At 37.5% G+C, this 13,360-nt stretch overlaps 1 protein-coding gene across 3 annotated transcripts in view; it reads left to right on the forward strand.

Annotated features, from left to right (window-relative positions):
• The window catches only part of LOC101167997 (sodium channel protein type 4 subunit alpha B), a 256,928-nt gene that overhangs the window by 67,093 nt on the left and 176,475 nt on the right, over positions 1-13,360 (forward strand). For 2 of the 3 annotated variants that reach the window (XM_020712431.2, XM_020712433.2), the window contains exons 5-6: positions 3,475-3,564; positions 5,673-5,801. In XM_020712431.2, the coding sequence (XP_020568090.1) occupies positions 3,475-3,564; positions 5,673-5,801 (219 nt within the window). Of the gene's footprint in view, positions 1-3,474; positions 3,565-5,672; positions 5,802-12,740; positions 12,833-13,360 lie in introns of all 3 variants that reach the window. The other variant, XM_020712432.2, reaches the window with a different exon arrangement.

Genomic DNA, 13,360 nt, shown 5'->3' on the forward strand with positions numbered 1-13,360 from the left:
GTGCTAATTCAGCATCAAAAAAAGTAAAGTTATTTAAACTTGAAAATTCTAGATTGTGTCCCACACCCAAATAAAGAGTAATTGGTTACGACTCATAACAACAGAACACATCAGGTTTTTGCTAACATAGCATTATAAAGCTAATGTTAGCGGGTTATTTTAATTCATGTTCTTCACCTTTAATTTATCATAGGTTCAACTGGGAGATGCTTATGCAGGGATGTCAGTGGTTTAGAACATTTTAGGTTTTTATCACTAAATGTTTTTTAATAGAACTTTATTAGCATGATAATACCACCTATGAACACACAGAGTTCATGTATTTATTTAGTTTTTTTCTGTGCACAAGGTCTGATATGAAAAACATTGATTTGAAAGTCACATTTATCGATAGAAGCAGAAGCACCATGCTAATGAAACACAAGCACTCTCGTTTTCTTGTTGTTTTGTTCTAATTGTCCACAATTAATGTGTGTAGTTTGCATTACCTGGTTAACTTGTTGTCCACCTACCCAAATGCAGACAAATACTTTTTTTGTTTTAAACAAAACTGAAATGACCATAACCTCTCACATTGCTTTTTGTTAACAACAGAACTTATACTGTTCATTACAGTATTTTATCACCCGACTCCACATTTTGGTCGTCAATATTTCATTTTTTGCCTAAAACATATTTTCAGTCTGCTCTTTTTTACTCTATTTGCGTTTTTTGTTGATAAAATCTTAGATGTATGTCTCTTTTTTTCATGTCGTGATGCACACCATTGTGAACGTAATGCCTGTTATTTTGCAAATGCTACCTTTTTTGTTGCTTTTGTTTTTGTGCTGACTCATGGTTAGGCCACCATTGTAAATAGGAATAGATTTTTCACGGTCTTAGTCTAAAAACGTAACTATGTAGAGTGTCCTTGAGTTTTCTGAAAGGGCACATTAAAAAAAAAAGGATTCTTATTCTAAACAACCAATGCTTACCAGAAATGATACAATCATAAAGCATGCTAACATTAAAAAAATATATATATTTTTTTTAGCATTTATTTTTGGACTTCTGTGTGGTAGAGAAAAGGCAGTTGATTGCACCCACGTCCTAAAAAAAAGGATAGAATCTGATTAATATTTCCAGGCTTTTGCATGTAAAATTATTGGTTTAGGACAGAAAAAAAAGTTGTTACGTTGTTGCAGGAATTTTGTTGGTTTTATTTTTCTTTCATTTTTTCCCCAATTTTTTACCAAAAATAACCCCCAAGTTTTCTTGTTTTTCTATTGGTCACACAGTGAGTCATTCGAAAATATCCAAACATTTTTTTTAAAAAGGCAGATAACAATGGGCTTATAAATGGCTTTGCTGTTGCAGTCAACAAAGTGGTCTGTCACAGAAAATGACCAAAGTTTTTAGAATATAGCAGTTACAAAACAGGCGAAGACAGAAAGGAGACAAAAATATTCTGAAATATTTTTCAAATCCACCTAGAAAAATACAAATAACAATAAAAACAATTTCAGATAAATTTACCATAGATCTATGCATCCAAATCTGAATGCGTCTTTCTCTTCATAGACTCTTGGTTAATGGCTTTACCTGGTCCTGCAAACCTCGGCACCGATGGGATGTACCATGTCATGTTTCCCACATGGTGTGGTTATTATGCAAGAGTCAGGACTCAGATACCGGAGGCTAAAAATAGCTCCAGCATCAGGAGTTTCAGCTCAAAGACAGACGCCAGACACAAGTAAATAACTGAACAAAATATGCCCAGAAAATTCTTAAAGAAAAGGAAAACATTAGAAAATGTTTAAAAATGAAGAGAAGAAAGTTTTACTAAAACCCAAATAGGTAAATAAAATACCAATTTTGTCCTGGAAAATGGACAGAAAATAAAGTCAGGACATTGTGTTTAGTAGATTATTTCTGTGTCACAACAATCTCTTTTGGCACTTTTTTTTACACAACTGGAAGGCTTGTTCTCTTTGATGTCTCATTTGTGGGTAAACATAGGTTTATTTAAGGTGCATAGTTTGACCTTTTAGATTGTAGTCAGTAGAGAATTGCTGTCCTGTGAAACCTGCCTACAGTGATCATCCAAGGAACTGCATCACTTGGTACATCCTGTTTTGTTGCGTCAAGGGAGCAGCAGCGGGGACTTGGTTGCGTCCGTGAAGAATTTTCTTAAAAATCTTTTCTGACAAACAGTTTTTGTTTCTGCCATTGACTGTAGTTTGGTAGATTGGATGATCAAAGTCTGAAAAATAGGAAGTTTAGACAATTCATCTTTTTTTTTCTTTACTCAAATTGCAGCATTATGAAAAAACATAAACAACCACAACTCCCAGGCTCCTCCCCAGCCTGGTCACAGACTGCTGTGAGATCTTCCTGTTCCTTCACCAGTAGTTGTCGGACATCAGCCAACATGGCTGTGTTGGTAGAGCAGCTGAGCAAACAGATGAGAGCTGAAGGCCTCTCGTGTTGGACAGAATTTACTGTTAAAATAGGGGGTAATTAATCATCTGACACATGAGGTGTATATTTGTATAAACCCCTTTCGTATTTACATGGATACATCTCCTGCTGGACCAGATGGCAAAAATAGAAGAGAAAAGGAGAGAGTGGGATGTTAGAGATGGGGGATAAGCGTGCACAAGAAAGGGGAGTGTGTGTTGGAGTGCATAATTTTGAGGGGTAAGGGTTGTGTGTAATGAATGCTGTAGTTAAAATTGGCAGGTAGGGCACTGAGAGGACACTTGTTTGTATTTCCAGTGACTGAGATGTTGGCCCACACCATCATACTTCCTTCACCAAAAAATCTGGACTATCTGGGCTGAAAGCTGTCTTCCTCCAATTGTTACTGAAAATCTGTAGAATCTGTCTACTTCAGCTAAGTGCTGACAGGGTAAGAATGGGGTTGTCTTTGGACGCCACGTTCGCAACCTGTCTCAGACAGCCCACACGTTATGGAACTTGGCGCCGAATTAGTCACACCTAAAAATACCTGAAGCACAAAAAAAAATTCAAAAGCAAAGAAAAAGAAAACATTTAGGCAGAAAAGATCTGATATTTTTTTTAGTCCTGCAACCCAAACACTTAGTCCTGTTGGTCATCTCACAAATGTCATACAAATGTGCAACTATACAAAAAGGAAACAAACAGTCTTTCCAACATTAAAGGATTTCCTGCCAAAGGACTTACTGTACATTACAAGGATTGACTGCTGTCTGCCAACCTATGAAACCATTTGGATTCTGTTAGATGTGCTCATCTATATTTATCTTTTAAGCGCATCTTTATGGAAATGTGTACAAATTTCAGTGTTTTGATGCTATATAGAAAAATTGTCAATGTCATAAAGTCTGATCGTCATTGGGTGCGGTTATTGGACTAAACATCCTTGTGATGATAAAAATGTGTTTAGAAGCACAAAGGAAATGAAATGTTTTTTTGCTCACTTAATCTTGTATTTTTCCTTAACCGTCTCACATTATTCAGTCTCTTCATCATGTGCACCATCCTAACCAACTGTTGCTTCATGGCCATGTCAGAGCCGACGCCCTGGGCCAAATACCTGGAGTAAGTACACGTTATAAGTTCCTGTTCATCATTGTGCTTTAAATTTTTTTAAACGTTTTTATTTTAAAAAATATCAGCAAAGGAAGGGCGAGGAATTCTTTTAGAAGCAGTTTTTGAACTCTGTGGGATGCCGGTCTGCTGGGTTAATAGCATCATTAGCGGTCTGAGCAGCTCTTCAGAGAAAAGCCTTCAGATGAATCAGTGCAGGGAAACGCTGACCACTTACAGGCAACGCTGAGGTGAATCGGGCAGAAAGGAAATGTCAAGCAGCAAATGTCAGAACCAAATGTAGAACTTTCGCATGAAACTCTTCATTTCACATGTCTCAACTCATCAAATCTGGTATTATCCAGAGTGAATGGCTGGCCATGGCCCTAAGGTCGAGTCTGTGACTGCAGGCTGAACAGCAAAGAATCACAACTACAGCACCACACTAACCTTGTTCCCACACCACTACAACATCTTCTCAAGAGGCCATCTAAAGTCACACACCTTAGGGTGTATTCAGACTGAAAAGATCCTTCCTTCTGGATTGAGTCCGCTTAATATGTTCCGGATCGAGTCCCAAACCTTGTGTTTGGTCTGTGTTCAGACTGGCATCAATGGGACCATCCTGTTACGGACCAAAGCTTGTAAACAAAACCACATGACTAAAGATCTCGTCAGTCATTGGTCAGGAACCACGAGGGCAGGTCAAAACAGCAAGAGAAGGACAGACAGATGTGCTGCAGCCATACTTTTCTTATCAGGACAGTCAGCTTGTTAAAACTTAATATGTTGATTACCAGTTTTGAACGTTGGAAACCAAACTTTTAACTTGCTACTTTGGTATGGCGGAGGCACGCTGCAAGGCGGTAACTGGCAAGGAGACCAGTGTGTGCTTTAACTCAGAGGATGCTAGCAGCTGCTGTGATGAGGAGACGTCAGGTAGGAAGGTACGCCGATAAGTGTTCATGGTATACAGGTTGCCAGGAAAACAGTGTGAGAAGTTATGTGGATCACGTTAAAAATTGTTTTAATGAGCCTGAATTCACACATGTCAATGAGTTGCTGTGTCTCCTTGTTGTGGTGGTATTGCTGTATTTTAAGAGAATTCTGTCAAGGAAACTACAACATTGTTTTTAGGATGACATCACAGCAGCACCTGTCGCGTAACAATACATGAAAAGCATGTAAGAAGTGTTTTCAGCTGTGTTATAAGAAACGTTCTTGTTCTGTTTGATAACACGACAATCGTTGCTTTATATTTATCTGCAGCTTAGCTGTTGCTTCATTCCTACTCTGCTTACATCGGCTATGGTGGCCATTTTGGTTCAGTTTGCTCCACTCTGGGAACGGATTGTATTCAGACTGAGGAATCGCAGAGCAAACTGAAGCTAAGCCTGATTGGAAATGAATCAATATCAACTCCAAAGATGGGTCAGAGAGCTGTTCCTGGTCCAGGGCTTTTTATAGTGCAGTTTTATATGCAGTTTTTTATTTTAAACAGCGCATTGTGTTATCTGCGTCCTAATTGGCCAAAGACCCTGTCAATCAATCTCCTCTGTGCCAGGTCTACTGTACAGAATGTGTTACAGAGTTACATGAAGTGTGTAGTGAGGAGTTTTTGCAGCATTAAATCGTCAGTAATTCTACTTCACAGGTTTCACCTATCAGGTTATTAATGGAACATTACTTTCACAATAAACCAGGGAACACTGTATTACAAACCACAGTCTTTTTATTATATGATTGAGATAAAGAAGATCCACTGAAAAAGGATCCCACAAAGAAGAATACTTGGTGTTCAAAGACATTGCTGTGTCTGCTAGAACTTTTAGTCTTTAAGCTTCTGATGATCTTTTCATTTGGTAAACAGTTTCATCACTGCCTGTTCTCCTCCTGTCTCTGTATGCCTCACTTTACCCATACTGGTGATAAAAAAATACTGACTACACACTGGAGAGTTTTATGAATATTTCTTTTGTGATTCGGTTATTTTTGCTTTTTTGTCAATATATCCTATTGTCTCCTATTTTCCTTAAATGTTTTTTGAAGGAATTCATTTTCCTTGTACCTTTCTCTATAGTTTGAATAATGTCTCCCTTTCTTCTGTTGGGACTCTTCAGATACACCTTCACAGGTATCTACACCTTTGAGTCACTAATAAAGATCCTGGCCAGAGGATTCTGTGTGGGGCCCTTCACCTTCCTGAGGGACCCTTGGAACTGGCTCGACTTCAGTGTCATTGTGATGGCGTGAGTCCTGCGCTCAACACACACATGTATCTAACAACAGGAGGAAGCCAAGTCATGTTGCCAAAAATAAATCAGAAATCTTGAAGGTCATGATGGGGTCTGGATGTTTAAGCATGGTGGATGGTACAATGGTGCAGCATAGAAGTTCAAGAACATAAACATGTACAGATGTGCAGCTGCACCTCGCCAAAGAACAAGCATGGGAAACCATCAGAGCCATGTCAAGCCTCGGTTTTTTGTTTACTATTATTGATACTATAGCTATCAGAATAGAGAAAATTCCATAATTTACCAGTAATTATTCTTTTTGGTCCTGTCAGAGCAAATTATAAAAAGAAAATCGTTTGGTCATTCTTTAATGTCGCCATGACATCTGTAACAGGATTGCCTGCATCAATGTAACCCTTGTGATATCCTAGGCACTTTAACATTGGGAGTTGGGTCATCTAGACCCACTAGACAGTGCTCTGAACCTTTTTCTTCTATGATTTGTGATCTTCACTGGTGTCCATGGATTACATGAAATCTTTCCACCTTTATCCACCTTTGTCATGGTAGGGAGAACACGTCAATGTAAGGGTGGGGTCATCTAAGATAGAACAAGGGTTAAGAAAATTGTTTCAAGTTGTAATGAAAAAAAACGAATATGTTACCATATCAACCTCACAAAATGGCAGATTTAGATGATACTACTTACCGTGTCAATGACATTAACCAACCTCCACAACCTTTGACCTCCAGAGAAGCAACAATTCTGAGTCAAAAACAAAGCTTTTTAAAAAAAACCGTTTCAACTTGACCTGTAATGACCTCTATGGCCAAGAGCTGTGTACTCTGTGTGGGGGCTGTCAGGTCATGAACGGGGGTGGCAAGGGTCAATCAATCCCTGCAGCTTTTGTAATCTCCATTTGCTCTTCAAGGGTTATAAAAACAAAAAAGTCCTTTTACATTTTGAAGCACCTTCTGTAAGTGGAACCAGTGGCTTATATGAACATGCCAAGAAGTAACTACACTTTCAAAAACACAACTTCATAAAGACTGCAGATAACACTCCTACAGGGCAGTCTACTATATTATGTTTGAACTGAACAAATAGGACTCTAATCGATGGAAAAGGAAAATGTCCTCCAAACGTATGAACATAAAGATGACATAAAAAGGCCTCAGAAAAGTCACAACACAGAATTCAAAATCACCAACAAAACAATGTACTTCCCCTGAAACAACTGAAAGAGTACATCAGCAAAAGTAGAAGAGCCTCCTGTTCCCCCTGTGATGAGCTTGTATTGTGAAACATCAAATGTGCTGCAGAGCAGAAAGGTCTGGATTTAAATAGAGGAGGATGACATTTCCGTCTGATGGGATTATTTTGTGGAATTAAAAGGAAAAGTTTGTCTGAGAGGTTTTCACTACACTTGATGCACAAAAGTCGGAAAGTTTGTGGCTCGAGTCAGCTTTCTAAGATTTTGCAGAGTAAGGAGGAAATTGTCTCTGCAGAAGTTTTCTTTGAGCCAGTTGTCAAAATGAGACCGAAAAGCACCCCCCTACACCCTGCCCAACAAAATGTTTGCTTTTTTTCATCACTATGCCGTTTCAATTACTTATTGCAGTGTAAATTCCACCTTTAGTGCCTTTACTCACATTATTTGGTAATTTTAAGAATCTAAGGATATTTTTAAAAGACATTGCTATGATTTTCATCTCAGGCTTGTCTTTACTGCAGGAACAGAAACAGTTAGCTTCCTGGACATTTATGAATGTTCTCCTTCTATTTAGAGATTTCAGTTGAAGAAATCATTACAATGTTTTTTGCTTAACAACTCTTTAACAGGCCTTCCATGGATGCACGCTCTGCAGGAATCAGAAGAGTCATTCGTCTTAGCTGTAAGACAGAAACAGAAATCATTGGAGAGAACATTGAAAACAATAGTTTTTCATCATCTTTATTTTGGTAATGTGCGTTCTAATCAGGCCAGAGAATTTGTTTATGACCTTGTGGAGCTGTGGTTGCAAGGTCTGTGGTGCCGTAGCGAACCCGGTGGTGGACACCCGAAGTAAGGGATGGGGTTAAGCTGAAGGAGGAGTCCCATGAGCCTGGCTGGTTTATAGGACTCCAGAGGCAGCTGACAGGTACTGGCAGTCTAAGCGAGCTGCGTCCCGGACTGTTGCAGAGGCAAAAACTCGGTCCTGGGAGGAGTTTGATGAGTTCATGGAGAAGGACTGTCGGTTTGCCTCAAGGAGATTGTGGAAAACCATCCAGCGCCTCAGGAGGGGAAAGCAATTTTCTGCAGGCGCCGTTTTCAGCGCAGGTGGGGAGCTGGACATTGTTGAGCGGTGGAAGGAATCTCCTTAATCCCACTGACATTCCTTCTCTTGAGGAAGCAGAGGCTGAGGACTTTGGGGTGGAGCTGTCCATCGCCCAATCAGGGGAATTCTCTGGTTATGCATTAAATCCATGCAAACCAGGTTGCTTGTTACAAAACCAAGCCTTTGTCTTTATCTAAAACAGTCAAACTTTACAACAGAAATATTCCTGAAGATTAACTTTAACTTCTTCATTGGGGTGCGCTTTCTCAGAAATTGCGCTGTCTTGGGCATCTGGTCCCACGGTTGACATGTTCTTGCGCTGAGGCCAGTAAAAATAAACTCAGGAGCAGGAAGAATCGAACATATCCAGATAATCATACAACACACAACAAGAGACACTACAACATAAAACACAAAAGAAACCTCTTTAATTAATGAGAGCGAATGCCATGAAAAAAGGCTTTTCTGTGGAATTCCTTCATTTTCTGAATGCCAGATTTAAGTAACATCAGGCTAGAAACCCACACTGTGTGGAACAGACAGTGACCTGTCCTCAGCTGTAATTGGCCGACTGATGGAAGATGGTTGTGGTGCTGAGCGGTTAGCTATCAGGGGGTTCTGCAGCCGCCACCGCGAAGACGAATGATCAGAATCAAAGGGGTTGGATCAATATCTAACCCTCAGGCCATCACCTACTCTGCTGTAAATGGAAAGAATTTGAAAGACATACTTTCAGTTAAGTGGTCACAGACAAAGGAGGAATTTTTCATGTTGTTTTAGAACAGCTCACGATATACTGTGAAGGTGGAGACTTTTTCCAGCATTACAGTTTGTTCTCTAAACAAAGGGAACCGCTGATGCTGCACTGACTATCCACACTCAACTATAAGGCTCGGTTGATAATATCAATCCAAATTTAGTAAATCAATATTTGATCCATAAAAGTAGAGATTGATCTTTTATGCCTTCTTCTTTTCTGGTGAACTAATGCAAAACGGCAGTAAAGCCAAAGTCTGTTAGCTTGATGCTAACATATAATGGAATTTCCTATAGGATGGCTAATGCTAACGCTTGGTCGGCATAAAAATCTATTGCTGACTAAATTAACAGCTTTATTTGCTCACAGGCAGGAATTTTTCAAACTCTTTTAATGAAACATTTTATTTTGAAGTAACCATTTGTGATTTAAAGCACCATTTTTTGCCGAAATCTTCTGTAATAAAGTGTAGTACTATGGCACAAGCTGCATCTAGTGGCCAAAATGACCCCCCCCCCCCCCCCGGGAATGACAGCAGAACTTTTATTTTTGTAACATGAGTCCGTTTAGAGCCTTTGCAATGTTAATGAACTGCACATTTTTGTTGGAGCTTTTCCTTTTGAGAAATCATGTAATGCTGGATGTGTTAACAATCTCATGGTTTATTTCACTAATACATTTTACAGTATGTGAACTGAATATGATTAATATAGATATTTTGTACTTCTATAAATATATCTAAATGTGTAAACCATATAAATTTAAAACGGATTCAAATCAAGTGGAAAGAGAGTCGAAAAAATTGAATCAAAGGAATAAAATAAAATTGTTAATCTAATCAATTCTCTAAATTATTGGTGATACCCAACTTTACTCAACTGTCCACATTTATGAAAGAGGTAGATGATGCTTTTACAGCCTTTTGGCTTAGAATTAAATAAAATAATAAAAAAAAAGAATAAAACAAAATAAAATAGAATAAACTAGAATAGAATAAAGTACAATAAAACAAAATAAACTAGAAAAAAATAAAATAAAATAAAATAAAATAAAATAAAATAAAATAAAATAAAATAAAATAAAATAAAATAAAATAAAATAAAATAAAATAAAATAAAATAAAATAAAATAAAATAAAATAAAATAAAATAAAGTACAATAAAACAAAATAAAGTAAAATAAAACAAAATAGAATAGAATATAATAAAGTAAAATAAAACAAAATAAAATAGAATCGAATCGAATCGAATCGAATCGAATAGAATAAAGTAAAGTAAAGTAAAACAAAACAAAGCTAAACAAAATTGAATAGAATAGAATAGGACTTTATTGATGCTTTATTGAAAGGGGAACTATCCAACAATAATGCATAGAAGAGGTATGCTGATGTTGGGGGGTTTGAAATAAAAGGTGTGTGCAGTCATGTAGGTGTTTGATACCAAATCAACATGGACTTCTTCAAGAGAAACTCTTTATCGTTGAAAAGTCCGAAAGAGTCAACTCTTTTTTTCTTACTTCTGAAGGCTGAATAAGAAATCTGTTCAACTCACATGACTCACAAAATGTAATTCCTCTCTGAGGGAAAAAAATACATTACAGGAACATTAAGACCACTTTTTGCTCAAACACTTAAAGTCTTATTCTACGTGCACTGAAAGCACTCAGTAATGCAATGTTATAATGACATTATTGGAAAAGATAACAAATCGATTAAAAATACACTTTTCTGTGATGTCTTGTTATATATATATATATATATATATATATATATATATGTATTATATATCCCAAGACAGAATACTCCAATAATAAACACAGTAGTAAATTCTAATTCTAAACCTAAAATCATTGGTTGTTCCAACTGTTTTTTTTTTAGCTTTTTGCAGAAATGTCGCCTGAAGCTTAATTTTCAATGTTGTGAGTTTCAGCTATGATGTCCAGTCAACTAAAGAAAAACATATGGCTTTCATTCACTTCAAGAAAATTCAAAAACTAATTTCTTTCACTTCGTGACACCTGAAATATTCACAAAAAATGTAAGATTTGTTTGTCTTAATAGATGTGCTGCTTGCTTTAATGGTAAATAAGAACTGGACTGGACACACAGACATCCTGCCCTTGAACTGAGGCCAGCGTTGAAGTTAAATGGACATAAGTCGCCCATTTACACACACACTCTTCATCAGCAGATACACTCCCTCATTGATGTGTGACAGACCCACCCACTCAAACATAATCTAAATAAATGTGTTAAAGAGTCACCTCCCCAACACCGCTATTAAAATACATTTTTTAAAGGAAACACAACATGTGAGATTCTTTCCTATAACAAAGAAACTGGTCTCTCTTTAAACTCCCAATATTTTCTTTATGCTCAACAGCAGCTAAACACTAATTCCAAAATCGTATTCATTTCCTGATTCAGCCTTCAGATTTACAGATGAAGCAACTCATTTTCTGCAGCAACAAAAAAAAACCAAGATTTTAAACCTAAGTAACACATCCACATCCCAAAACACAACTTTATAAGATCATCTAAAAGCTGAAAACACAAAGTTGTTAGTAAAGATCTGGCACTTTGAGAGAACATTTGGTGCATTTCCTTTTCCATCAAGAGTGTCTTAGGTCGCTGGTTCCATCCACTGGTGATTGTAAAAGGTCTTTTCTGATTGCCGCTTGGTAATTCAAGCACTCTGACAGTTGAAGCTACTGAAATACGAACCTCGATAAAGAGCTGTTAGTAGTTCGATATTGGAGGACTTTATCTAGCTTAGGGTCCAAAATGGCCGCCTGGCTAATGGCTGCTTTTCACATTTCACCTAAAGAAGATCTTCCGGTCATCTGAGCCTGTTGTCCCAATTATCCTTTTATCAAAGTTTGAACCCAACAGAAGGCCCTAGAAGAAATTCTGATGCTGGTTTCTACGTGTTTTATTATCAAGTTTTTGTGTGGTTATGTTTTCTGCGTTCACAATTTTTCAAAGGTATTTAAAAAACAGAACAATTCAAAAGCATAAATTAGACTTTACTGTGTGATTTCATCTAACTCTTTAAGCTTTAGCTCCAGTGTTGACGTTCTTTGAGTTATCTTAATTCTTCAACTGTTAACTCAGTTAACGTAATTCCGGAGGATTCTGAAAAGTAAAAAAGCAACATTGCTCTGCGATGCAACACTTTACAGTAGTGAAGTGCTTACGCGATCAACGTAAAGAAGCTAAAAAGCATGGCGCAAAGCCGCTTTTCTCCACATCAGAACCAGCATGATTTACGTTGATTACGTAAACGGTTGAAGAATTACTGCCTATGTTTTTTAGGTGTCACTGGCAACATGTTTGGAGTTAAAGGGCTAGCATTTCAGCTCAACTTTACACTGAAAACATTGACAGAACTTAAAGAAAGATGGGAACAAGCGAAAGTCAATTCTCAAGCTATAAATTTTATAATGATTAGAAGTCCTTTACTTTAAACTAAAAAAATACAACATTAACCTTTTCAAACCAAAACTGATATTTTCTAAGTAATTTGTTTACTTTATTGAGCTAGAAAAGATAACATAAACTATGCAGTTGGATAGTTTTGGTATTTTTAACTCGGGGTAGTCTTGGAATCGAGATTTCAAAGATTAAGACAAGTCATTGGTCTTTAATCCTCTCTGCTTCCTTTCACTTCTCCAGTTCTTGTGTTTTTTTCCTTGTCATTGATAAAGGGATCAATCAGGTTCATGTATTTCACTTAACTGTACACATTTGACTTGCTAGGTTGGTTGATATTCCAACCTTTTAGAGGGATACGTTTAAATAATACAAGAATGTTCAGACTGTTTTATCTTTGTCTTCTTTTGTTGTATGTTGAAAACCACCACACTGCCCCCTACAGGCTGTTAACAGAGTTTATCAAAGTAGGGAACCTGCAGGCGCTGAGAACGTTTAGAGTGCTGAGAGCCCTGAAAACTATCTCAGTCATCCCAGGTAAGGCTGTACCACCATCAGGAGAAGACAGGGGGATGGTTAAAAGAACCAACAAACTCTTGTAATCTGGTCGTGTCCATCCTCTCGTGTTCATCCCATGTCTGCCATGTCCTGCAGCAACAGTCTCCACCCAAACTCTTGCTCTTAGTCCAGCCAGGGGTCCCAAATGTTAGCTGTTAGCTAACGATCATTGCAGAAGGAAAAGTCAGGTATGGTTGAAGTGAGCAGGTGATGGTTGACTGGAGAATCCGTGTCAAGGACAGCTTCTTTGTCCCTTCAGCTTTAGAAGTATTTCCTATTTTATTCGATAAAGTTGACATAAAAACTTTAGATTTCTGCTGTAGATCATTCCGCAGATCACAGGTGGATCTAACAAGGCCCTTCCAAAATCTAAATCCTAAAAGGGATTTAGATTACATATTAAATAACGTGTACAAATATATTTAAGTTGATGTTGTAAACAGTGTAATGGACTAAAGTTAATTGTATTGGCTTGATATTTGACTAATAACTCTCAAAGCATCATAG

The sequence above is a fragment of the Oryzias latipes genome, chromosome 20 (assembly GCF_002234675.1).
Source record: "Oryzias latipes chromosome 20, ASM223467v1".
In the NCBI taxonomy this organism is placed as follows: Eukaryota; Metazoa; Chordata; class Actinopteri; order Beloniformes; family Adrianichthyidae; genus Oryzias; species Oryzias latipes.